This window comes from Rhinopithecus bieti, unplaced genomic scaffold (assembly GCF_001698545.2).
Source record: "Rhinopithecus bieti isolate Rb0 unplaced genomic scaffold, ASM169854v2 scaffold_3043, whole genome shotgun sequence".
Classification (NCBI taxonomy): Eukaryota; Metazoa; Chordata; class Mammalia; order Primates; family Cercopithecidae; genus Rhinopithecus; species Rhinopithecus bieti.
The window spans coordinates 1,316,874-1,342,855 of NW_016804580.1; the positions used below are offsets into that span (position 1 = coordinate 1,316,874).

Sequence of the window (25,982 nt, forward strand, 5' to 3'; positions counted from 1 at the left end):
GCCAGGAGTCGGGGAGGAGATTGATTGCAAGGAGGCATGAGGGAACATTTAAGGGTGATGAAAATGTTCTGTATCATGATTGTGGTGGTAGTTGCATGACTGTATAAATTTGTCAAAACTCATAAAGCTGTATACTTAAAACAGATAATCTTTGGTAGATGTAAATTACAGCACAATAAAACTGATTAAAATTATTTCTCTTCTATATTTATAAATGTCTTAATATATCAGGATGATACAAAATATTAATTTGTTATTAAATTAAATGCCAAGAAAAGATGTCCAATAGCCTTTACATCAATAGAGATGAAATTTATCATAATAAATTTGTTTGAAAGCTTAACAACTTGGCATGGGGTGGAGGGAAAGCTTGACAATATGAAATTTTGGCAAGTTTAGAATAGGATAAAATAGGCTGGGCTAGAATCTTCCAACCAAAAGGACAATTCGAACTCTCTGAGCTCTGGACATAACTATTCTCATGATTATACTTTCTTAAAGACCACTGAACTCAGCCAATCTTTCCAGTGAATAGAAAAGGCCTCTAGCATGATCTTAATAAGGACTTCCTCTTTGAAAGGATTTTCCTGTTTTGTTAATGTGTTTATTACTCAACAAAGTAAAGATAATCTCTCAGCTCCCAATCTAGGCATTCAATTACTCATTGTCCCCATGTTGGAAAAAAAAAAAGAAAGTAACAGTCTTTCAGGGTCTGACTGACTTTAAGTGATGAGTTAGGGAATTTTACATCCAGCTCATTCACTCAACTCTAGCTCAGATCAATAGGCAAGTCAGACTGTCTGCATATGTTGACTCTGTGAAAAGCAATATAAAATCAATTGCTATTTCCAAGCCACTGTCACTCATTCTGTTTACTTACTCTATTCAGAATTTCTTCAGCAAAGATGAATTAAAGTAGTTTTAGAATCTATGACCTTCAGATCTATATGGTAAATAACCTCCCTTCTACTCCTCCCCAAGGTAAACATTCTATAGACCTGAAATCCTATCTTTCATTGACTAGTAAAGCTCCTGTCTGTTCCCTAATCTAGAATGCATTCCACTAATACTCTGCATGTGCCCTTTACATATTAGCCATCTATAAGATGATAGGAATATGAAATATAATAAATTGCAGATTCTTTCCTTTGAAGGCTCCAGTCTAGGGAAGACCACATGGTTGAAGGTTAAGAACATGGGCCTGAAGCTCATTTATGTGCGTTCAAAGTCTGGCCCCATCACTTACTATCAATGGAACCTTGTTTTTTCATCAGCAGACAGATAAGAACAGCACTGAAGATATGTAAAATGTTCAGCACGTTCGGTTTCTGGCACAAAATGAGTGTTCATTAAATACAAACTGTTATCAATATCATGTGAAGAAATATAATAATCCTCACCCTCCTCTATCCTCTCTTGGGTTTAGGTTCCTTAAAAGAAAAAATGATAAGAAGAATTCACAGCTGTCTTTATAATCTTGGGTACAAGGAGAAGCAATGGTGTCTGATCATCTCTTCTAGAAAAGAGGATTTCAGAGAAGAGAGATGAATTGGGGACTTTGAGTGAGGCAGATGATAGCTGACCTGGAGTTAGAGGTGTGAGGCAAAGGTTAACTGATGTCTAAGAACAAGGCAAGGTGGCTCCAGGAAGCACAGAACAACTCTACATTGGTGGGTTAAAAGCAAGATTCCATTTAAATCCAAGAGTTTTAAGAGCAGGCAATCCAAAAGAAACAGTATCATCCTTGAGTGGAACTTTTTTGTGGGGTGCTAGCAATGGAGCCCTTGAACAGGGAGGGTCTGCTCTGGGAGCTGCTCAGTATTTGGAGGAGGGCACCGAGGCAGAGAGTTTACCTAAGGAACCCTTATGCACATTTGTATGCATTCATTAAAATAAAACCCTTAGGGCCGAGCGCGGTGGGGGCTCACGCCTGTAATCCCAACACTTTGGGAGGCCTAGGCGGGCGGATCACGAGGTCAGGAGATTGAGACCATCCTGGTTAACACGGTGAAACCCCATCTCTACTAAAAATACAAAAGTCTCTACAAAAAAATACATGCCGGGCATGGTGGTGGGTGCCTATAGTCCCAGCTACTCAGGAGGCTGAGGCAGGAGAATGGCTTGAAACCGGGAGGCAGAACTTGCAATGAGCCAAGATCATGCCACTGCACTCCGGCCTGGGCGACAGAGTGAGACTCTGCCTCAAAAAATAAAATAAAATAAAATAAAATAAAATAAAATAAAATAAAATAAAANCATTCCTACTTTCTATACTGTGCTGTACACCCTTCCAGCTGGCTATATGGTTTGAGGACATGCAGCATTAATGTCCCCACTGACTCTGTGCTGGGACTACAGAAACCACTTAGAGTGATAAAAAATATTCTACATTTTGATTGTAAAATCAACTACAGATGCACTCAAACTTTCCATGAGCACACAGATAAAACTGAATTTCAGGGAGAGCTATAAAATCTCACTTCTAAGAAAAATCTCACTTCTAAGAAAAATCTCTAGCTAATTACCATTGCATTGGTTAATACCCATGAAGGCTCTTTCAGGACAAGCTTCTTTGTGTTTTACTTATTTTGTGTCTTACTTACATAGGCTCTTTGAGGACAGGACCATTATGTACCATAGCATATAATACTTTACTTGGGATACTCAAATAGTCACTGCTTTTTAAAATTTTTTGTATCTTCCCAATTTCTTCTATATGTCTTTTGTATCTGCTTCTTTCAGTCAACGTAATGCTTTTGTAATTCATCTGTGCTGTAGTGTATATCATTAATTGGTTCCCTTTTATTATCAAGTAGTATTTCATCATATGGTTATCCCATAGTTTGCTTCTCTACTCATCAGTTTATAAACACTTATTTCCAGTTTGGGACTATTATAAATAAAGCTGCTATGAACATTTGTGAACAGGTCTTTGTGTGAACATAGGTGTCTCATTGTGATTTTTAATTTATATTTCCCTGATGACCAAAGATGTTAATCATCTTTTTATGTATAGTTGCCATTTGTCTACCTTCTTTGGTGAACTGTCTGTTTAGATCTTTTGCCTATTTTTTAAAATTTTGTTGCCTGTCTTTTATTGAATGTAAGAGTTCATATATTCGAGATACAAGAATTTTCAAATACATATTTTGTGAATATTTTTCTGCCAAGCTGTGGCATGTCATTTTGTTTGCTTAAAAATATTTTTCAAGGACAACAATAAGTAAGACACAAAAGACTACTTCCTAAGTGATTCTATATTGAATGATTTCATATGAAAATCTTAAAAAGCCAAAACTACATTGATAGACAACAACTCAGAGGCCAGGAGTCGGGGAGGAGATTGATTGCAAGGAGGCATGAGGGAACATTTAAGGGTGATGAAAATGTTCTGTATCATGATTGTGGTGGTAGTTGCATGACTGTATAAATTTGTCAAAACTCATAAAGCTGTATACTTAAAACAGATAATCTTTGGTAGATGTAAATTACAGCACAATAAAACTGATTAAAATTATTTCTCTTCTATATTTATAAATGTCTTAATATATCAGGATGATACAAAATATTAATTTGTTATTAAATTAAATGCCAAGAAAAGATGTCCAATAGCCTTTACATCAATAGAGATGAAATTTATCATAATAAATTTGTTTGAAAGCTTAACAACTTGGCATGGGGTGGAGGGAAAGCTTGACAATATGAAATTTTTGGCAAGTTTAGAATAGGATAAAATAGGCTGGGCTAGAATCTTCCAACCAAAAGGACAATTCGAACTCTCTGAGCTCTGGACATAACTATTCTCATGATTATACTTTCTTAAAGACCACTGAACTCAGCCAATCTTTCCAGTGAATAGAAAAGGCCTCTAGCATGATCTTAATAAGGACTTCCTCTTTGAAAGGATTTTCCTGTTTTGTTAATGTGTTTATTACTCAACAAAGTAAAGATAATCTCTCAGCTCCCAATCTAGGCATTCAATTACTCATTGTCCCCCATGTTGGAAAAAAAAAAAAGAAAGTAACAGTCTTTCAGGGTCTGACTGACTTTAAGTGATGAGTTAGGGAATTTTACATCCAGCTCATTCACTCAACTCTAGCTCAGATCAATAGGCAAGTCAGACTGTCTGCATATGTTGACTCTGTGAAAAGCAATATAAAAATCAATTGCTATTTCCAAGCCACTGTCACTCATTCTGTTTACTTACTCTATTCAGAATTTCTTCAGCAAAGATGAATTAAAGTAGTTTTAGAATCTATGACCTTCAGATCTATATGGTAAATAACCTCCCTTCTACTCCTCCCCCAAGGTAAACATTCTATAGACCTGAAATCCTATCTTTCATTGACTAGTAAAGCTCCTGTCTGTTCCCTAATCTAGAATGCATTCCACTAATACTCTGCATGTGCCCTTTACATATTAGCCATCTATAAGATGATAGGAATATGAAATATAATAAATTGCAGATTCTTTCCTTTGAAGGCTCCAGTCTAGGGAAGACCACATGGTTGAAGGTTAAGAACATGGGCCTGAAGCTCATTTATGTGCGTTCAAAGTCTGGCCCCATCACTTACTATCAATGGAACCTTGTTTTTTCATCAGCAGACAGATAAGAACAGCACTGAAGATATGTAAAATGTTCAGCACGTTCGGTTTCTGGCACAAAATGAGTGTTCATTAAATACAAACTGTTATCAATATCATGTGAAGAAATATAATAATCCTCACCCTCCTCTATCCTCTCTTGGGTTTAGGTTCCTTAAAAGAAAAAATGATAAGAAGAATTCACAGCTGTCTTTATAATCTTGGGTACAAGGAGAAGCAATGGTGTCTGATCATCTCTTCTAGAAAAGAGGATTTCAGAGAAGAGAGATGAATTGGGGACTTTGAGTGAGGCAGATGATAGCTGACCTGGAGTTAGAGGTGTGAGGCAAAGGTTAACTGATGTCTAAGAACAAGGCAAGGTGGCTCCAGGAAGCACAGAACAACTCTACATTGGTGGGTTAAAAGCAAGATTCCATTTAAATCCAAGAGTTTTTAAGAGCAGGCAATCCAAAAGAAACAGTATCATCCTTGAGTGGAACTTTTTTGTGGGGTGCTAGCAATGGAGCCCTTGAACAGGGAGGGTCTGCTCTGGGAGCTGCTCAGTATTTGGAGGAGGGCACCGAGGCAGAGAGTTTACCTAAGGAACCCTTATGCACATTTGTATGCATTCATTAAAATAAAACCCTTAGGGCCGAGCGCGGTGGGGGCTCACGCCTGTAATCCCAACACTTTGGGAGGCCTAGGCGGGCGGATCACGAGGTCAGGAGATTGAGACCATCCTGGTTAACACGGTGAAACCCCATCTCTACTAAAATACAAAAGTCTCTACAAAAAAATACATGCCGGGCATGGTGGTGGGTGCCTATAGTCCCAGCTACTCAGGAGGCTGAGGCAGGAGAATGGCTTGAAACCGGGAGGCAGAACTTGCAATGAGCCAAGATCATGCCACTGCACTCCGGCCTGGGCGACAGAGTGAGACTCTGCCTCAAAAAATAAAATAAAATAAAATAAAATAAAATAAAATAAAATAAAATAAAACCCTTAGGTCAGAACACTGATAACATCAATGACATGTTGTAGACTTTTAAGTTTATAATGGTGTCTGCTGTACTCTTGATTTCTACCCATCAGCCTTTACTTTCTTTGACTTCTTCAGCAAGATACATGCAAACGTATTTTGCAGTGTTGCTGATATCATACATGGTACATGGAATGAGGGTGGTATCCAAATGTTCAGTGTATTGCTCATCCATAATTCATGACCTGCTGACGTCTGCTCCTGGTCCTGTCCTGTGGTCTCACCTTTCTCTTCTTCCTCATCCTGGCTCCACAGCCTTTCTCACTGAACTCTTAGCTACCTTCTCTCCCTCCCTCCTTCCTTCCAAAACCACCTGGAGGTAGTTGTAAGAATCAGAATGAACTACTCCTTTCTCCTATTTTTAAAATCTTTTTCAAGATATCTCTGTGCAACCTTTCTCCTTCTGTGACATCCACTTCTCCTCCCTTTATATTCTGAACGCTCAGTTCTTTGCTGCTCCTTTAAATAATTCCCACAGACTTCACAAATAAAAATTCCCATGGTCATCGAAAACATAGATGAAAGTTAATCCCAGTATACTAGAATTTCACATGAGGGGAATTTAGGGTTAAGAAGGGGTCATGGTAATCAGAATATGGCTAAGGACAAAAACAGAGTGGGGAGAGAGAGAGATACCTTTATTGGAGAATAATGGAGGAGAGAATTAACTCTGCCTGGAAGGGAAATGCAGGCTTCCCAGGAGTCCATCTGAGTAGTTCCCAAGTAGAATAGTGGAGTGAGGAGTTTCAGGTAGAGCAATGGCATATACAAAGCTTTTCAGTAGAAAGTAGCTCAGCAGGGCTACAGCAGTGTGTATATGTGGGAGATGAAGTTTTAAAAATGGACAGGAAGCTAAATCAAGAAGGACCTTGAAATATCATTTTAATGAACTTAGATTTTATTTACTTTTAATACTGGAGAATTATGAGAGTCTCTTAGGGAAAAGATTAACATGGTCATGTTAGCATTTTACAAGCATCCCTGTGGAGCCACATCTGAGACCCAGAGTTGGTAAGGAGGTTAGAGTACATGTTTCTCATTCCCCTATCCCCGAGACATAGTCTCACTCTGTCACCCAGGCTGGAGTGCAGTGGCATGATCTCGGCTTACTGCAACCTCTGCCTCCTGCGTTCAGGCAATTCTCCTGCCTCAGCCTCCCAAGTAGCTGGGATTGCAGGCACACACCACCATGCCTGGCTAATTTTTGTATTATTAGTAGACATGGGGTTTCACCATGTTGGCCAGGGTGGTTTCCAACTCCTGACCTCCCAATCCACTCGACTTGGCCTCCCAAAGTGTTGGGATTACAGGCGTGAGCCACCGTGCCTAGCCTAGAGTACATTTAAAGAGATGTGACCTGGGGAGGCTTAAGGCAATGGACAGTCAGATGAGGAGACAGTGAGAAAGATATTCAGAAAACAGGATATCCTAAAGAAACACTTGGGCAGTTAATATTTCATTAGAACTATTAAAGGGGGAAGTTGGCTGGATGCAGTGGCTCATGCCTGTAATCCCAACACTTTGGGAGGCCGAGGTGGGCAGATCACTTGAGGTTGGTAGTTCAAGACCAGCCTGGTCAACATAGGTGAAACCCTGTCTTAGTTAAAACTAAAAAAATTAGCTAGGTGTGGTGGCATGCACCTGTAGTCTCAGTCGGGAGGCTGAGGCAGGAAAATCACTTGAACCTGGGAGGCAGAGGCTGCAGTGAACCATGATTGCACTACTGCACTCTAGCCTGGACAACAGAGGGAGACTCTGTCTCAAAAAAAAAAAAAAAACTAGCGGGAAGTTAACGAGTTAATGCAGAGGTTTCTTGCTTGGAAAATTGGAAGGAAAGAGATGTCATTAAGTGAGTAAGAGAATAATCAGGGGAAGAAGATTTTGGAGGAAAGATAGTTCAGATTTGGATGCATAGAGCTCTAAGGAACATCCACCACTCTTTGCTGCTTCACAGGCCTCACTCCCTGCAAGTGGTTTCATCATCTAAGATGGGAGTGGGGAAGATGTAGAGATGCCGTAGAGTAGAACCTTGCTACTCCAAGTGTGGTCCATGCACCCAGCACAGGCATCACTCAGGAGCTTGTCAGAAATGGAAAATCTCAGGTGCTACCGCCAACCTGCTGAATTAGAATCTGCATTTTACAAAGATCCCCCTCCCTGCCAATTATCTGTACACTCATTAAAGTGACCTAGGAGCACGAAGACACCTTCACTCATGAAGAGAGTCAAGTGGTCCCTGCCACTGCGTCTGCATTTCCATTTCTACACTTTTCTTAGATTGAGTCTCCAATTTTTAAATAATGTTCTATTTTCTACCTCTTTGTCTTGTTTTGTTATACTTTCTGAGGAGGTATTTATCTTTTAATTTTCTAGTAATTTGTTTTAAAATGTTGCTATCATTTTAAATTTGAAAACCCCCCTTTTATTCTTGTTTTGTAGCTGTAACATCATCTAGTAATTTTTAGATAGTTGCTTTTTGACGTTTTCTTGTTTCCTGTGTGGGCTCTGTTTTCTCTAATTTGTTTTTCTCCCATTTGTTTGCTGGTTTAGGTCTTTTATTTGATGCTAGAGGCTTTCCTCAAATACCTATGGATCCTTATATGTTCACTGACATTTAAAAATAAGACATTACAGAGTGAATGATAGGCTCTGTGTGCATGGGTGGTGTTTATAACTGGTAGGCTTTGCCACAGAGTGACTGAATGGCAAACTAACGATTTCACTGGAGAACCCCAAATGCCCATCTTTGAAGGCATTTTTCCCTGGAGATGTTCACTTTGTCCAGAAAAAAATTCTTCAGTTTTCTATCTGGACTAGTAAAGGTGGCTGGAGATTTTATACTAAGTGTACAGACTTTACTTACCCTCTTATTTTCTATTTTCTATTTTTTTCTCCAAATTCTTGAAGAGCACCTCATTACCACATTAGTATATTTCACTGTTATTTTTTATGCCAAAGTTCACTTTTTATTCCTACCAGCTTTATCCAAATCCCATTGTTTTAGAGCCTTAATAAGCAGTTAGTGGAGATATACGAAGTCCTTGACCATGGGGGAAATTCTAAAGAAGTAAATTTATTGACTTTCTCTGATTTACAATAAAGTCATAATGCACAAATCTGGAGAGCCAGAGTCAGGCAACATTACAAAGACAAGTGTGACAAGATGGGACAGAATACACGGTAACATGCTGTTAAGTAAAACAGCAGGTACCAAACTAGGAAAGATGTCCAAGGTCCATTATGGGCACACTATAGAAAGTGGTTCTACTGGCCAGGCCTGGTAGCTGGTGCGTGTAATGCCAGCACTTTGGGAGGCCAAGGCGGGCTGATCATTTGAGGTCAGGAATTTGAGACCAGTCAACATGGTGAAACCCCGTCGCTACCAAAAATACAAAAAAATTAGCTGGGCATGGTGGCACACACCTGTAGTTCCAGCTACTCAGGAGGCAAGGCTAAGGTAGGAGAATCGCTTGAACCCAGGAGGTGGAGGTTGCAGCAAGCCGAGAGCCACTGTTTAACTCCAACCTGGGCAACAGAGTGAAACTCCACCTTAAAAAAAAAAAAAAAAAAAAAAAAATGGAGGTGGTTCCACTTGTCCAGCAGGGTGACCTTGGATGAAAGTGGCTGGGTAAAGGAAGAGACATTGATAGAAGGCCTTAAGTGGCAGGTTAAAGAATGTTAATTTAATCTTTTTAATAGGGGGCTGTTCTTTTATCTTGAGTGCAATAATCCTTATGTGATATTTCTGCTAGGCCAGCTGAATTTATCTGGATCAGTGTGGGAGTCATAAAAATGAGGAGAGGGTTGAGATGCAGAGGTGTGTTAGAGGATGGACAAATTGGCAAGATTCTCATAACCCTAATGCTAGCTCCCATTACATTTTATAGCTTCAATCTGGCTTTCGTGCTTTTTTTAGTCCCTTTTCATTTTCATATCAGTTTAAAACAGAATACTGTAGAATTAATCTGGTTTTTAGTCGTTAATGGAAACATTTGTGAATAGAACGATCTTTTAACCTTCATGACACTTAATTCATTCTCTTTTTCAGGGATATAACATTGCTTAAAAGATACATTTACATATGTCAGTTTTGTGATTTTCTGCAAAATTTCGGGGCAATAGAACATTGTTCCAATTCATTCATTTTCCATGAAGGATTACATAAAATAATTATGGAAATCGATGTACATTTAAAACTATTCTTATGCTCATTTCATGGGAAGTGCATTACCACCTAGGAAATTACCAAGTCCACTTCTGTGATGAACTGATCTTTTTGAAAGCAGTGTGGTCTTGGCTCAGGGCACATAAAGCAGGCATTTGTTCTCCATGCTCATTACTACAATGACTACAATTATCTTTGAGTAGAATGAAAAAGAATTACGAGTTAATCATTACCATTTAAATTATGGAGGTTTGGCAGAGCTTTTCCTGAGAAAGCAGATTGTTGAGAGTTTAGAGAACTTTTCCACTTTTTTCAATTTTTTTTAAGTAATATAATCCCTTCATAAAAAATGAGAATACAATAACAAAATTCAAATCCAGAGGAAGAAATGCAACAGGGGAATAGGGCTTTGGAGGAGGAGCACAGGGGTGTTCATGGCACATGTATACACACGTGTGCACACCCAACTTCCTAATTGTAACTCAAGCAAATGTTACAGAAAACATAAAATATGCACTGAAGGGTCTTGTGTCATTGTGAGACAGGGAGTGGTTAAGGATCAGCCACAGCAGAGGAGATATGAAGTGCTAGGATTAAAGGCTCCAAAAGCTAGTAAAAAATCAACAGAGCTTTCTCTACCTCCAACAGCTCCCAGAATGGCAACTTCAGCAACTCCACTGGATTAATCCAAGCTTGGTTTCCAAGAAGGTACGAAGCAGTGAACTGGAGTTTACCATAGGTGAACCCTCCTGCCATCCTGTTCCAAATCAACCTAAAAAGGACAAAATGAGTTTTCTACTTGGTGACCCCTAAAATTCCCCCAAACAAGGCAGTGAAGTGAAATATTTAGGTACCATTCATACGACAATCAAAGAAAAATGTCTGATTGCACTTAGACTTCAGCATGAATGACAGAAGAAACGTAGGTGGTAAATAACTGCAAACAACTTATATTGGATCTGATCTTACGAAAAGGGGAAAGTACATCTTTGTGACAATATTTTGTGTTATATTAGGGGACGAGAGCAAGAGAGGTGAGGGTGTCACCACGGAGGGGGGAAGTAAAAAACAGTTTGGTTCTCTTCTGGGAAGGAAAAGACAAAAAAAGGAAAAAAAAAAGAAAAAGAAAACAAAGTTTGGGGATACTTGGCACTCTTCAGACTCTGCCTCTTGTACCTTTAATTGGGAAGATAGACACAGAAGCAGTACACACAGGCATCTTTATCTTGTGAGAGGAAGCTTTGCATTATGGATGTGATTTATGGTGGGAGGAGTGATTTAACAAGGCTGATGCCTTACAAAGGGGCATCATTCCCAGGGGATTTGTTAATTGAAGTGCCACATAGATCTGTGGGAAGATTTAAGGTGTTGTCATCAATGGCAGAAAGGATGAGATGACCTCACTTCTGTCTTTTTCAGTGCCATTATTCTAAGATCTATAAAAAAACCTTTGTATGTTTTCTTTATAGTGACTTGGACTATATTTATTACAGAAATGCTGCTAAATCAAGCTTTGTCAACAATTCCTAGACTATGTTTAGAAGAGACATAAACAATACGCTAGGAGTTATACACAATTTTGGCATTAAATATTCTTCCAGTAACACCTAATGTCCTTTTTTTTTTTTTTTTTTTTTTTTGAGACGGAGTCTCGCCCTGTCACCCAGGCTGGAATGCAATAGCATGACCTCAGCTCACTGTAACCTCCACCTCCCAGGTTCAAGCGATTCTCCTGCTTAGCTGAGATTACAGGCAAATGTCACCATGCCGGCTTTTTTTTTTTTTTTGGTACCTTTAGTAGAGATAGGGTTTCATCATGTTGGCCAGGCTGGTCTCAAACTCCTGACCTCATGGTCCGTTCACCTCGACCTCCCAAAGTGCTGGGATTACAGGTGTGAGGCACTGTGCTCAGCGCTTCTCTTCTTTTTAGCTGACAGAATTATTCCAACAATCCCCCAAGCCATGAAAGAACCTACAATTCTATTATCATACTCAGCATACTGATATCTAAATCAGTTAATTGAACAATTATTTATTAGGTACCCACTATCTGTCAGCGTCTGAGCAAGGTACTGGGGATACACAAATGGGCAAGATGTAGTCTCTGCCCTGGAGGAAAAAAGTCAGCAGGGAAGGAGATTATATTACATAGCATCAAGATGCAAATGAAATAGCAACTTACAAGCTTACAATGACCAGACTCTACAGTAAAGACTTGAAATCGAGTGTTTTAAAAGAAAGAACATTTTAAATTATAAAACTAACATTATGCCACATTGATGAAAACAAAAACAACAAAAAAGATTACATTCAATTGAAAATATAAACAAGAAAATTAAAATGCTATTACCCTAACATAACTGTTATCATTATTTTATTCCAATCTATTTTTAGATGAGTAATTTCACAGTTATAATCATTAGTTATACGTTAGGTCTCTTCCTCTCATCTTTGATTATTTCACATATCACATAAGCCTAATTCCATGTAACTACCTGCTCTCCCTAATAATTGTAAAGAGCTGCATAGAGGAATATGTGCATCTATACATATATAGATATGAGAGATCTCTTGAAGGATAGTTTGGCTAGATATAGAATTCATAGTTGACAATGCCACCTCCTTCTGGTTCTCATGGTTTCTGATGAGACATCTACTGTCATCCAAATTGTGTCCCCCGCCCCATAGCAACGTGTCATTTTTCTCCGGCTGCTTTTAGTTTTATTTTTGAGACAGAGTCTCACTCTGTCACCAGGCTGGAGTGCAGTCGCGTGATCTCGGCTCACTGCAGTCTCCGCCTCCCAGGTTCAAGCCATTCCCCTGCCTCAGGCTCCCGAGTAGCTGGGACTACAGGCATGCACCACCAGGCCCGGCTAGTTTTTTTGTGTTTAGTAGAGACGAGGTTTCACCACGTTGGCCAGGATGGTCTCTGCCTCCTGACCTTGTGATCTGCCCACCTTGGCCTCCCAAAGTGCTGGGATTACAGGTGTGAGCTACCACGCCCAGCTTCCAGCTGCTTTTAAGGTTTTGCCAAATTTGGGATGTTTCCAGCCGTTATTTATTTGAATGCTCTTTCAGCTCCATTTTTTTCCCCTCTACTTCTGGCACCCCAAACATAAATGTTGGTTCTTTTGTTATTGTCCCACAGGTCCCCAAGGCTCTGTTTTTTTTTTTTTTTTTTTTGTCAGCCTATTTTTGCCCTGTCATTCAGATTAGGTAAATTCTACTGATCTGTCCTCAGGTTCACTGATTTCTAACTTCTGTCATTTCCTCTCTCCTACTGACCTCAAATTTAGCAAAAGATATAAATGTACAGATTCAAGAAGCTGAATGAATACCAAATAGGACGTTACATTCACCTTGAAATATCTGCCACTTTGAAAGAAATTCATGTCAAGACACATCATAATTAAATTTCTGAAAATAAAGTTAATGTAACAGACAAAATGTCCAGGAGCTAATCAAATTATCTGTTACCACAGAATGTTTTCTATTTTGGTATTGTATTTTTCAGTTACATAACTGCCATTTATTTCTATTTTTAAAAATTGGCATATAGTGCACCTATCATAATGGTTCTTTTGTTAACTTCTATTTCTTTGCTGAGCTTTTCTATTTTTTGTTGCAAGACAATTTGTAATTATTCGTTGAAGCATTTTTATGAGAGCTGCTTAAAATCCTTGTCAAGTAATTCCAGCATCTGATTTATCTCAGTATTGTCATCTGTTGACCGTCATTTCTTATTCAAGTTGTGATTTTTCTGGTTCTTGGTATGGCAGGCTTTTTTACCTTGTATCCTGAACATTTTGTCTATTATTTTAGTATTTTATTTTTAGTAGGCAGTCACTCCATTTATGTTCAGCATGCAAGCTCTGCCTTAGTTTTTGTGGGCTATGACTCCAATGGTAATTTAGTTTTTAAAGTCTTTGCAGTGTTATTTTGGTCTGCTTGGTTTATCTGGTGCTGCTGGGGCTCCCGGATGGTCCTTCATGATGCTGCTTTACGGAAAGAAGGATTTTCCCCCAAGCCGGGTCCCATGGTACCTCTGGGAGAAGGGAGTCTCCAGCTCAGGGTAACAAAAAATCTTCCTGGGTTAGATGCTTTTGGCCAGAGGCCCCTGGGTTCTCATCTCTCAGCACAGCAGACAAGTCTCAGGTCTGGATGTTTGTCAGTGGGGTTCCTGATATATCCCCCGTGCTGGTAGAGCCAGACTCATCCGGTATTACCGACTAGACTTCAGTTCCCTCTTCTGTAGGAACAAGCCTCTCTGGGCTGCCTTCTGTTGTTACGTTGTAGGTCGGGAAACACCAAGCCTGGGTAACCTTCCTCTGTCGGGTGAGGGGTCAGCTGTCTTGGAACCATGTTGTTCCTCTAGTCTTGGGGTCCCTCGCCAGTGTGTCTTCCTGTTTCCGCCTTTCAGAATTCTCCTTCTGATTCCTCTTGCATTGTTTTATAATTATACTTACCCAGAGTTTATAATTGTACTTTTCAGGGAGAAGCAGGGAGAAATAAATCTACACTCTCTTGTCAAGACCAGAAGTCAGAATACAGTATTTCAAAAACTTTTATTTGCACTACTTTCCAAAAGCCAAAAGCCTACCCTAGAATTATTTTTAAATCTTGTCTTCCGGACTTGAGTAACTTTGGCTGTTCCTCTGGGCATGGAAGAAGTGGCAGTAACAGACAACTTAAATAGTTTTAAAGAGAACAACTTAAAGACACTGTTTGAACTCCACAGTGTGATGTTTTCTATGTAGCTTCAATATCGATTCCAGTATGGTTCCTATATTCACTCATTCAACAAATATTTATTGAGTGCTTACTACGTGCCAGTACTGTTTTAAGTCACTGGGGGGAAAATGTATTAACAATCTCTGCCCTTTTGGACGTTTACATTCTGTAAAACATGAAACATTTTCCATTTTTAAACTCAAATCGTAACAACTATTCAGTTTATTGTCTATTAATTCATAGGATCAGCTCTCAAATCTGAAACTCAACTCATTTCTACTACACAAGGAGTATCGCATTCCATTAGGTGTTTTCAGTCATTTTTCCATATGTGAAATTTAACTGGACTTGTGTAAGGAACCAGCTAAGTGAGTAAAATAGCAAATATTTTAGTAAAAATGACATTCATGCTAGATTAAATTTAGAAGGCTCAAATCTGTTCAATGTTGACATGTTTAACCAACCACACAAATATGATTGCAAATATATGTGTGGGTGTTTTTAAATCTCAGTGACTTTTTATAAGATTTCCTAAAAATAGATGATGGTTCAGAGAAGACCTGCCTTAGGAAGGCTGTTTCAACAGAAGCTGACCAATGGAATGCAGAGTGAGAAGGAAGGTGAAGATGATCTTTGGTTATGAGGCTTGAACTTGGAAGATTTGGAGACTAACCGTACCATAAATATTAAAGTCACGAGTGGAACTGACTATAGAATGGAGAGTGCTGAGGCTGCAAACATGCTAAATTTGATGCAAATTTGATACAACTTGAATAGCAAGATATCTAAGTTAAAAATGTCCCAGCATGAAGATTCTAGAATAGGGTTTAGGAAAATAGCAGATTTAGAGTCATCTGGGTGTCACTGGCAAAATGGCTGAAGTTTTAGGAAAGGGTGAGAATCTCTGAGAAAAGTGTCTTGAAAAGTGAAGAGTAGAAAGAGACCTGAGGATTGAATCTTCAGATAAGTCAGCTCCGAGCCTCTGCTCTTCTCTTTCTTTCTCTCTTTCACTCTCATCCTCTGCCCCTCTAGGTGATCTCATCTGATTATAGTGCTAATTTAGCTAAACAAACATGTTCTCTGTGTATACTCTTACAATTTCAATCTGTCCTGATAAAAATAGAAATCAAAATGCAAACAAAATACAGAGCAAATATTTGAAGTAAACACTGAAGCTATGCTAGGTCCAAGCAAAGAAGTGAAAAAACCCTAGGGTTATTCAGAAGAGAGTTCTTCTATGGCAGAACTCAATTCCTATCTTCTAGTTTTTGGGAAAATTTCCAGTCTCATATTTATAGGAAAAATGAGATTTTGGAAGCTTTAGGAGTCAAGTGTGGTGTACTTGAGGAAGACTTCAGTAAGTGCGGATGTGGTGGAAAGCAAGACTCAGAATCTATGGTAAATATAAAGCCAATTTATATGAGAACTTGGGGAATACACAGCCAAAACAGCTCGTTGCACATGCTCATATTTGCTGAACAACTTTATTTAAAAAGAAAGAAATTCACAAGCTAAGACACGAATGGTGATGGAGTTTGGATCTTGATTGTGTAAGATTTTGAAGAGCATGAGTACCTTAAAATGTTCCTAGACAGCCTAAAGAGAGAAACGGAAGATAGAAACAACAACAAAAAAGACTTTTTTTTTTTTTTTTTTTAAACTGAAGCTTTAAAATTTTACCAGCAAAGACGAGAAATAGTGAAAGGGAAAATGATGCAGACAGGTTGACTCATGCAAACTGAAACCAAAGAACATGTGCAAGATGCTTAATGCCTTTTTAAGAAACATGCAAAGGGAGGCTGGGCATGGTGGCAACAGAGCGAGACTCCATCTCAAAAAAAAAAAAAAAAAAAAAGCGGGGGGAAACCCGCAAATGAAAGGCATAACTAGACATCTCGGTGGGTGGGATGGAGGACCAGAAAAGTGCTTGCTAAGAAGTTGATATGATAGTTGTATATAGCACATTTGAATGGTAGATGGGAGAGATTAACTAGTAGACAGAGGTCCAAAGGCCATGTCTTTAAAAATTATATGATCTCAGTGCAATCACAGGCTACAAGAAAACTGCTGAAGCTATATGACTCTCACTCAATTTCAAAGTCCAAAGCTATTAGTAAGTCAGTGTCATAACTGGTGGCCTAAAACAGTTAGAATTCCAAGCCGAAGGCCAAATTATGACAAGGTAACTTTCTGTTCATAACATAAGCAATTCAGGAAAACCCACTTTAATCTCTTTGTCTATGTGCGATTAAAATTTGGTCCTTATTGTGTTATCTTGGCTTATTTAGAAACCTCTTGTTTCTAAACTCTTAAGTTATCAAATCAAAAGAGCAACCAGAGTGACTTTGGTTTGGATGCGGATACAGTTGGCATGCAGAATGCATCCTTTAGTAGGTGCTTGATGTTAGATGAAATGTGGTTGCTTCTTTGTTCTCTTCTGCTATAGCTAAAATTAAATCAGTTTTATTTATCTTTAGTTCATTTCTCTCTCCTCAGAAGTCTCCAACTTAATCACTCTAGACCTGAACTAGGTTGAGATGGGAGCAAAACCCAGATGGTGATTTCTGCTGAGGAATTCCACCCCTACGAATGCGTTGAATTGCCTGCACTCACCTCTAACTCCATCCAGCTTTACATCCCACATGGTAGCAATACAGCTTTTCAGGGCAACCTAAAAGTCTCTCTACTAAATAACTTTACCTCTTTGAAAAGTTGGATCATTTCAAGCAACAGTTTACCCTCAAATTTCTAAAAAAGTGCTGGACAGACCCTCACTGTTCACAATTTCAACTACCATTTTTGCCTCTGTAGAAGGCTCTACTTTTTTAGGAAGAAAAGTTGGCTGAAGGTTGGAGGTATTTTCTCACCTTTCCAGGCACAGGGCAGTGCCTCTGGTGCAGGTCTGATTTAATAGCCAGAACACCATGTCCAGGGTCCTCTATGAAGATGATGCTGTCATTCCTCTTTCTTGCCTGCCACTGAGGATTGTCAGGCTCTGACCCCTCCTACAATGACTACCCACCTCTTCAAAATCATTTTCCAATTATGACTCATTTTGTTTACATTAATTGATTTGGTCATCTTTTAAAATTAGTTTTGGATCCTGAAGACATACTAAAAATATGAAGCAGGTAATAAATGCCTTAGAATTATCTGGTAAGCCATTTAAAAGAGCAAGGATGATGGGAAAAGGAGAATGAAAAATCAGTTTACTGTTAGGTATGGTGAAGATTGAATTACACATTATTCTCTTGAAAATGAGAAGCTATGTTTTCCAATATCTGAATAAACGTACAAGTCCAAATATCAGGAAAAAGAATTTCCAGTGCAAATTTTATATACAGCATTATTACCAAAAGCGTATAGCAGATATTCCATAAAATAACATTTTCCAAATTAATTATGCATACATATACATCAGCTAATTGAATGAAACTGGTAGATACTTCTTCATTAAGATGTGAGTTTTATGCTTGTTACTGTATATTTTCAATTATGAGTTAAGGGCAAGAATCACCGTCTTCTCTGAATACATTTCCATAATTTAAAAATTCCACAAAGCTACCTTCTGTCTTCCAGTTTGTAAGCAAATGTCTCTACAGGCCTTTCAAGTGTTTATAGTTGGTGAACAGTAACTTGACACTTATTTTGCATAATGGTGCTCAACCAAATGTAGGATACTATAATTATAGCATAATTATTCATAGAGTTACAGTAAAATTCTAAACCATTTTATTTAGAATCTTTCAGCAGTGAAGAGAACCTACATGAAAGTGTGCCAAAATAATTTCCGTTTACTGAAATTTATGAGACTTGTAATAGGCTCTGTCTTTGAACACATATGAAAAATGTAGATAGTGATAGTTTCTGTATATGGGCTGGCTTATAGCTTCCCTATATTCATATTTATCTATGAGTTCTGAAAAATTGGTAATAGAGTATGATTTTTTCAATTGCAGTAAAATATACATAATATAAAATTTATCATTTTAACTATTTTTAAATATACAGTTGCAGTGGCATTAAGTATTCACATTGTTGTGCAATCATCCTCCTCACCCACCTCCAGAACTTTCTCATCACCCCAAACAGAAACTTTGTACCCAGTAAGCACTAACTACCCATTCTCCCTTCCCACAGAGTGGCTTATTTCACTTCGCATAAGGTACTCAAGGTTCATCTGTGTCACCGCATATGTCAGAATTTCCTTACTGTTGAAGGTTGGTACTATTCCACTGCATGCACGGCACACATTTCATGCATCCATTCATGGATGAATGGGATGACACTTGGGCTGCTTGGCTACTGTGAATAATGGTGTTATAAACACTGGTGTACAAATATCTGTTCAAGTCCCTGCTTTCAATTCTTTTGGGTCTATAGCCAGAGGTGGAATCGCTGAATCATAGGGTAATTCTATGTTGAATTTTGTGACAAACCTCCATACTATTTTCCAACAGCAGCTGAACAATTTTACGTTCCCACAAGCAATGCACAAACTTCCAATTTATCGACCTCAAAATAGTTGATTTTAAGAAGAAAATTTGAATTAAAATCTTGTAATATGATTTCTGGACTTGTTTCTTTTCATCTCTCTTCTCTTTGTCACTTGCTTTTATCACAAACCACAGAATTTATGATGCAAGACTTAGTTTGATTAGAAATCCTAATTCCAAGAGGTCTACTGAGGAAGAGAGACAGAGAAAGTTAAAAGTCATAAAAGTTAATTCAGAGTGTATGTTGCCACAATAAAGAACAATTGGGGGAAGGGCAGTAGTGTCATATGGCATGGGATCAGAGGGCAGCTTCCTCCCTGAAATCTTAATGCCATGCTACATTCCTCAGCGTGCAAAGGCAAATTCAACTCAGAAGCTGAGAAGACAAAAACAAGATTTGATAATAGCAAACTAAAGGAAAGTACATACAAAATGAAGAAGGAAAAATGAGTTTTGTCCTTCAGATAGAGACTGAGGAAAATGTAGATAATGTGCACCAACAGTTTCTGTACCACTTGATGGAGAGGTAATCAAACATTTAGGATTATTTTTCCTGACATAATCTTCAGACTGCTGTACAAATTGAATAATGATAATTTGGTTTACATATCATATGCATTTGTTTAGATGAAATAAAGAAGTGTTTACAGGATTGGAAATTAAGTAAAACATTCAATGGGCTAGAATTAGAATCATTATTTTAAAATTAGAAATAAAAAACTTCTTTAATTAACATAAAAATATGCCTGTTATGATACTTCACAAGATACTCATGTAGACACTAAAATTCTAGTGCTCCTTGATTTGTTTATGAAATCATTTTAAAAAGAATATTCCACATATATATTTACCAGTTTCATATGCAAATATACTCTCCATAAAGCATACCAATAGTTTGTATTTTATAAAATACAGTAATATAAATTTGAGGAAACAAGTGGATTTTTAAATAAAATCCAAAGTTCTTATTAAAGACAGATTAAAATAATTTAGCTAAATTTCACCAGAATTAGTCCAAAATAGAATTTCAGAATTACTCTCTGAAAATGAAGGAATATCATATGATCATCTTTCACAGTTATTTCGAAATTATTCATATAGGATTTTGATTAGTTTAGCTACTACATGCACGTTGAGACTATTTCCANCACATATATATTTACCAGTTTCATATGCAAATATACTCTCCATAAAGCATACCAATAGTTTGTATTTTATAAAATACAGTAATATAAATTTGAGGAAACAAGTGGATTTTAAATAAAATCCAAAGTTCTTATTAAAGACAGATTAAAATAATTTAGCTAAATTTCACCAGAATTAGTCCAAAATAGAATTTCAGAATTACTCTCTGAAAATGAAGGAATATCATATGATCATCTTTCACAGTTATTTCGAAATTATTCATATAGGATTTTGATTAGTTTAGCTACTACATGCACGTTGAGACTATTTCCAAGTAGGCGATAACGCTGTTTCACTGTTATCTTCTCAGGAAATCCTAGAAAAGACAAAGAACAATTTAAAGAAATCATTTGTAATCACAATTTCCAGAGATGAAAGGATGTATCCTTTAGTAAGGGCACAGCGGTCATTTCATAAATAAATCACTAAGGTCTCCATGAAGTTTTATTAACAAAATGAAGTATTATTAACTAATACCTCATTCCTTGTTGTGGGTGAATAATATTCTATTGTATAGATTTACCACATTTTATTTTTTCATTCATTCATTCAAAGACATTTGGATTGTTTCTACTTTTTTGGCTGTTGAGCCAAAAATATTCTATAACATTATATTGCCTACACAGTGAGATAGTAACATATCACATTATGTTATGCTCAGCACACACATACGTACACATAAAATATCCACAGAACTCAGAGAAATCCACGTATTAGTGTACTTTTTTAAAAAGCTATGGTTGCCATTATTTCACAGTTCTTTGATTTAATCATCATTTTATGGATATAACTTGCAAAGCATAAAAATCATCCACTTAAAGTGACAATTAAGAGGTTGTTAGTATAGTCACTGAGTTTTTCAAACATCTCCATTGTCTAATTCCAGAATATTTTCATTACTTCAAAAAAAATTACTTCAAAAAAAAATTTAGTACCTATTAGCAGTCACTGCCTATTACCTCCCTGCCCCCAACCGTTAATCTACTTTCTGTTTCATATAAATTGAGCCTTAAAATATGTTGTCTTTTGTGTCGGGTTTCTTTCACTAAACATGTTTTAAAGGTTCATTCATGTCATAGCATGTACTAATACCTCATTCCTTTTTGTGGGTGAATAATATTCTATTGTATAGATTTACCACATTTTATTTTTTCATTCATTCATTCAAAGACATTTGGATTGTTTCTACTTTTTTGGCTGTTGAGAATAATGCTGTTATGAACATTCACGTATGTTTTTGTATAGACATATATTTTCAATTCTCTTGGATATATACATGGGGTGAAACTGCTGGGTCACACAGTAACTCTATGTTTAATGTTTGAGGAACCGTTAGACTGTTCTTCAAAGCAGCTGCACCATTTTATATTCACATCCAGCAGTGTATGAGGGTTCCAATATCTCCACATCTTCATCAATACTTTATTGTTTGTCTTTTCTATTTTAGCCATCCTAATGAGTATGAAGTAATATCATATTGTGATTTTATTTACATTTCCCTAATAACTAACTAACATATTTTTAATGTGCTTATTGGCCATTTATCTATCCTTTTTGGAGAAATATTGACTCAAATCCTTGCCCATTTTAAAATTGGATTTCTCTTTTTTTAATTGCTGAATTGTAAGAGTCCTTGACATATTCTGGATACGAGTCCCCACAGTTGTTTTACACTCTGCTTCCACAAATTGCCTTTCTCATGTTGGACTTCCATTTGCTACATTCCTTTCTTAAAACAAAAAGGCCCATGGATCCCTCATACATTGGAAGAAGGCTTTGCAAATATCAGCATAAAAGACTGTCCATGTACAAGAGTATACACTATAATGTTAGTTATAATGTCAGGATTTCACATTCAGCATACTCTGGCAAAGCAAAGAAATAAAGGAAAAATAACTTAGATAAGAAAATTTTAAAAATAATTAGGAGTATTAAGAATAGCAAAATTTCAGCCGGGCGCGGTGGCTCACACCTGTAATCCCAGCACTTTGGGAGGCCGAGGCGGGCAGATCACGAGGTCAAGAGATCAAGACCATCCTGGCTAACATGGTGAAACCCCGTCTCCGCTAAAAATACAAAAAATTAGCCGGGCGAGGTGGCGGACGCCTGTAGTCCCAGCTACTCAGGAGGCTGAGGCAGGAGAATGGCGTGAACCCGGGAGGCGGAGCTGGCAGTGAGCCAAGATCACGCCACTCTCTAACCTGGGTGACAGAGCGAGACTCCGTCTCAAGAAAAAAAAAAAAAAAAAAAAAAAAAAAAAAGAATAGCAAAATTTCATATACTTGTGAGGACAGGAAGGTAGAATTAGTTACAATAAAATTGCTTCATCGATGCTTGATATTTTATTAACTGCAATAAAATAACAGCAATTACCATTGCAATTAAACATGATCATAAAGTTTCCATTCTAAAGATAATATCTTAGGTAAGCACATTACTTATCTAAACGTATTTACTTCAAAGTAGCCAACGGTATAAATGTACCTACAAACAGGCTTTTAGACTATCCCAGAGATGACCTTTTGCAATATTACAATTACAGCAGAAGGAAAGAAAGGTTTGAAAACAAACAAGTAAGATTTGTACAAATTATATCTATGTGTGTGTGTGTGTGTGCGCGCATCTGTGCATATTTCTCTAAATCTAAACTGTTAGATTGGCACAAAAGTAAATGCACTTTTTGCCACTGAAAGTAACGGCAAATTACTTTTGCGCCAACCTAACAACTTGTGGAAAACGTGACATAATTTTTTAAGTTAAAAGACGACTTTTTAAAAACTTAGATACATTAAAAATAACAATAATAATCCTCAAAAACAAAGAAATATAGAATGAACAAGGTCAAGATATCAGCTTTCACCCATAAGGGCAGGTTAGTGTTTTTCTTCAGAAGCCTACTACTGCAGAATACACACCACCAGGTGTCACAGAACCAGGACACAGCGTTCATTGCAGATCCATCATTGCCAGTAGACAAACAGCTCAAACAATGCCCATTTTTGGATCCAGAGTCAACAATGTTAGAAACACACATAAGGGACAGTTGTGTCATGGTGCTGCTCAGTGGTGACATCAGGGTAAGCTCAACTCCACAAACATACCACATATTTTAAAAGGAGGTTCAGTAATTTCAGAGGCTGTTTTTCTAAGTGCTACACATATATATTCAGAGAGTTTTGAAAATTCTATTTTACCCACTTAAAATTTAAAACAATGAGAAAATATTTATGAAATAAATATTATAAAAGTAAATAAGTGGTTCATTCTAAAAATGAAAGCTAACACAAATTTTACATTATGTCTCAGATGTTATATAAGAATTTTACATACATTAACTCATTTAACCATCACAATAACCCTATGAAGTAGGAGTTATGATTATCCTCATTTTACAGACAAGTAAACTAAAGAAAGGAACGGTTAAGGTGGGGCTGGGATATGAAATCACTCAGTCTGACTCCGGGCTCTGCGCTCCTTAGCAAGGTTCAGTATTACCAAAGTGACTACTGCCCTTTGAAAACAAAAAAGCACTGGAATAAAGCTGAGGAATTTGTTTTAATTAGATAGTTAATCTCTTTTCTCTCTTCAACAGTATGTCTGATTGCTCATCTGAAAAAAGGAAAAAAAAATAGTAGCTAGGAAAGCAGACTAGGAATGAGAATTCTTGAGTCTAACTCTCAGGTCTGTATTTGTTTTGTAATGCTCTCACTCATTTTGTGACATAAACTACAACAAGGAAAGTTTGTGTTTCTCTTAAACAACACTCCCCAGGATATCTGGGACAAAAATGAGATCACCAAGAAAGAGGCAGAGAGTACAAAATAAACCTGGCTGCGACTATGCTCAGAGAACCAATTACCAAGAGGGTAGTCAAATTACATTGGCAGTTTGTTCCCTATGTACAAAACGGTTGTGTTCCAAGACCTCAGCTTAAATCCCTTATTTAGAATTTGACACATGATTTATTAAACCTGTTATTTATTTGAGAAATAGTGCCATATTAATATTATAAAAGTATTGAACTTAACAAAGTTTGACTTTTCTGCATTCAAACTCTCAATCAGAGTCCTCAAAAGCACACTTCCTCCTTCTCTAGCCAGGGAAGCATGCTAGGGAGGTCAATATTTCTCCCAGTCCATCAGCCAGGTTCTGGGAGCATGCCCACCCCAGGCCTGAGAAACCCACAGCCTCCTTAGAGCTGAGAGCACTGGCTCTGGTAGTGGGATCAGGGAGATGGGCTGGGGCATCACTGAGAAGGCCAAAGCAGTGTGTATAATCTCTTCAGAGCACCAATCCCTGGACTTCCGGGACTGCCAATGAAGTTAGGTCTTTGACTTTCTCACTCCACAACTAAATCTTCCCATTTGTTCTTGAGATTCCTTGCTGTAGATCCCCAATCTTTCAGTTCTGTGTGAATTCATCTCCTGTGTCAATTTCATCTTCTGAGACCCCTTTTGTTCCATTATGAAAGCTCCTTCCTAGACAGCCTCTCCACCTCCTCTTTCTCCACCTACCCCTTGTAGGGAAGGATAGAGCCACACAGCTGATACAGGTGTATCTGAGGAGAATAAACACCAATACATCCCCCACCCTTCCAAAATAATCCCTCAACTGCCTTTTAATTTTTTTAAAGAGGTGATCGAAAGCATTCTTTCACAAGCTCTACTGTGGGGTGATTAGGAGAGGACCTCTGAAAAAGAAAATAAGCTGGAAAGGGGATGCTATGCACAGCCATCTGTGGAAAGAGGTGAGGAGTTGCCAATGTGACCCTTCTAGCCATGCCAACCTCTGTGGCCCACTAGTGGAGCTAGTAAGAGGGAGAATGAATCAGGAGAGAACCGAATGAGGCAGTTATGAGGGGAAAGAGGGCAGAAAGATGCCATAAATGGCATGATCAGGAAAGGAAAGAGGTTTCCTGAGCCCGTTTGTTGAGACAAGTCCTAGACACACAAGTCCCTAAAGATTTTTGAGAGTTTTAATACATGAAAGCTGAATTCTGCATGTATCCCACATACCGAACTCTGGAGGAAATCCAAGGAGATTTGCTATTTCTTTAGGAGTGAAATATCGCAGTTTAAGCATTAACAGCTTTGTTATCTGTTCTTCTTGTGACAGCTTGGTAAGGGATTTGTAGATATTCTCAATCTGTAAGAAAATACCCAAGATAACTAAAAAAGTAATGTGCAACTGGATTTAAGATCTCCTGCTGTGAGACAGTTTAAACTCGATGGACATATAGTCTGCTCTAACACACAGCAGCAAAGTGCACAGGGCAAATTGGCTCTGTGCAATAGACTACATACTGGCTCGATAAGGGCAATGTAAACTTTGAAAAGAAAAAAGGTTAACATTCAACAGATCAGGATATTTTCAGGGTGTCTGTCATTTTGAGCCCTTAAAATAAAATCATAAGAGTATAAACAATAAATGACAATATAAAAGAAATATAGTGAAAAATGCAAAAGAAGCTTGACAAAACAACCAAGTCAATTTTATAATAAAACAGGAGAATCATTAAAACTTTTATTTTTATACTCAGTTTCATCAAGATACTTCCTTAAAATGATTAAATACATTAAACAAATATAATTTCTTCAATCCAGACATTCATTTGCCTATAACATAATTTTTATCATGGGTAAATTTTATTAGTTAAAAGTTTGAATCAGTATAAAAGATAATGTGATCTCACTTTAAAATTATTCAAAAAAATATAAAACTTGCTATATATTAGACTTGTATTCAACCATGACACCATGAAGAGTTAACAACTAAAGTATTC

General features: G+C 37.6%; 1 protein-coding gene across 1 annotated transcript in view; it reads right to left on the minus strand.

Moving 5' to 3' along the window:
• Positions 1 to 20,205: 20,205 nt before the first annotated feature.
• TRDMT1 (tRNA aspartic acid methyltransferase 1) overlaps positions 20,206 to 25,982 on the minus strand; it is an 80,345-nt gene continuing 74,568 nt past the window's right edge. The window contains exons 11-12 of the mRNA XM_017869191.1: positions 25,216 to 25,345; positions 20,206 to 20,516 (exon numbers count right to left, since the gene is read on the minus strand). Of these exons, the coding sequence (XP_017724680.1) occupies positions 20,416 to 20,516; positions 25,216 to 25,345 (231 nt within the window). The 3' untranslated portion in view covers positions 20,206 to 20,415. The remainder of the gene's footprint in view (positions 20,517 to 25,215; positions 25,346 to 25,982) is intronic.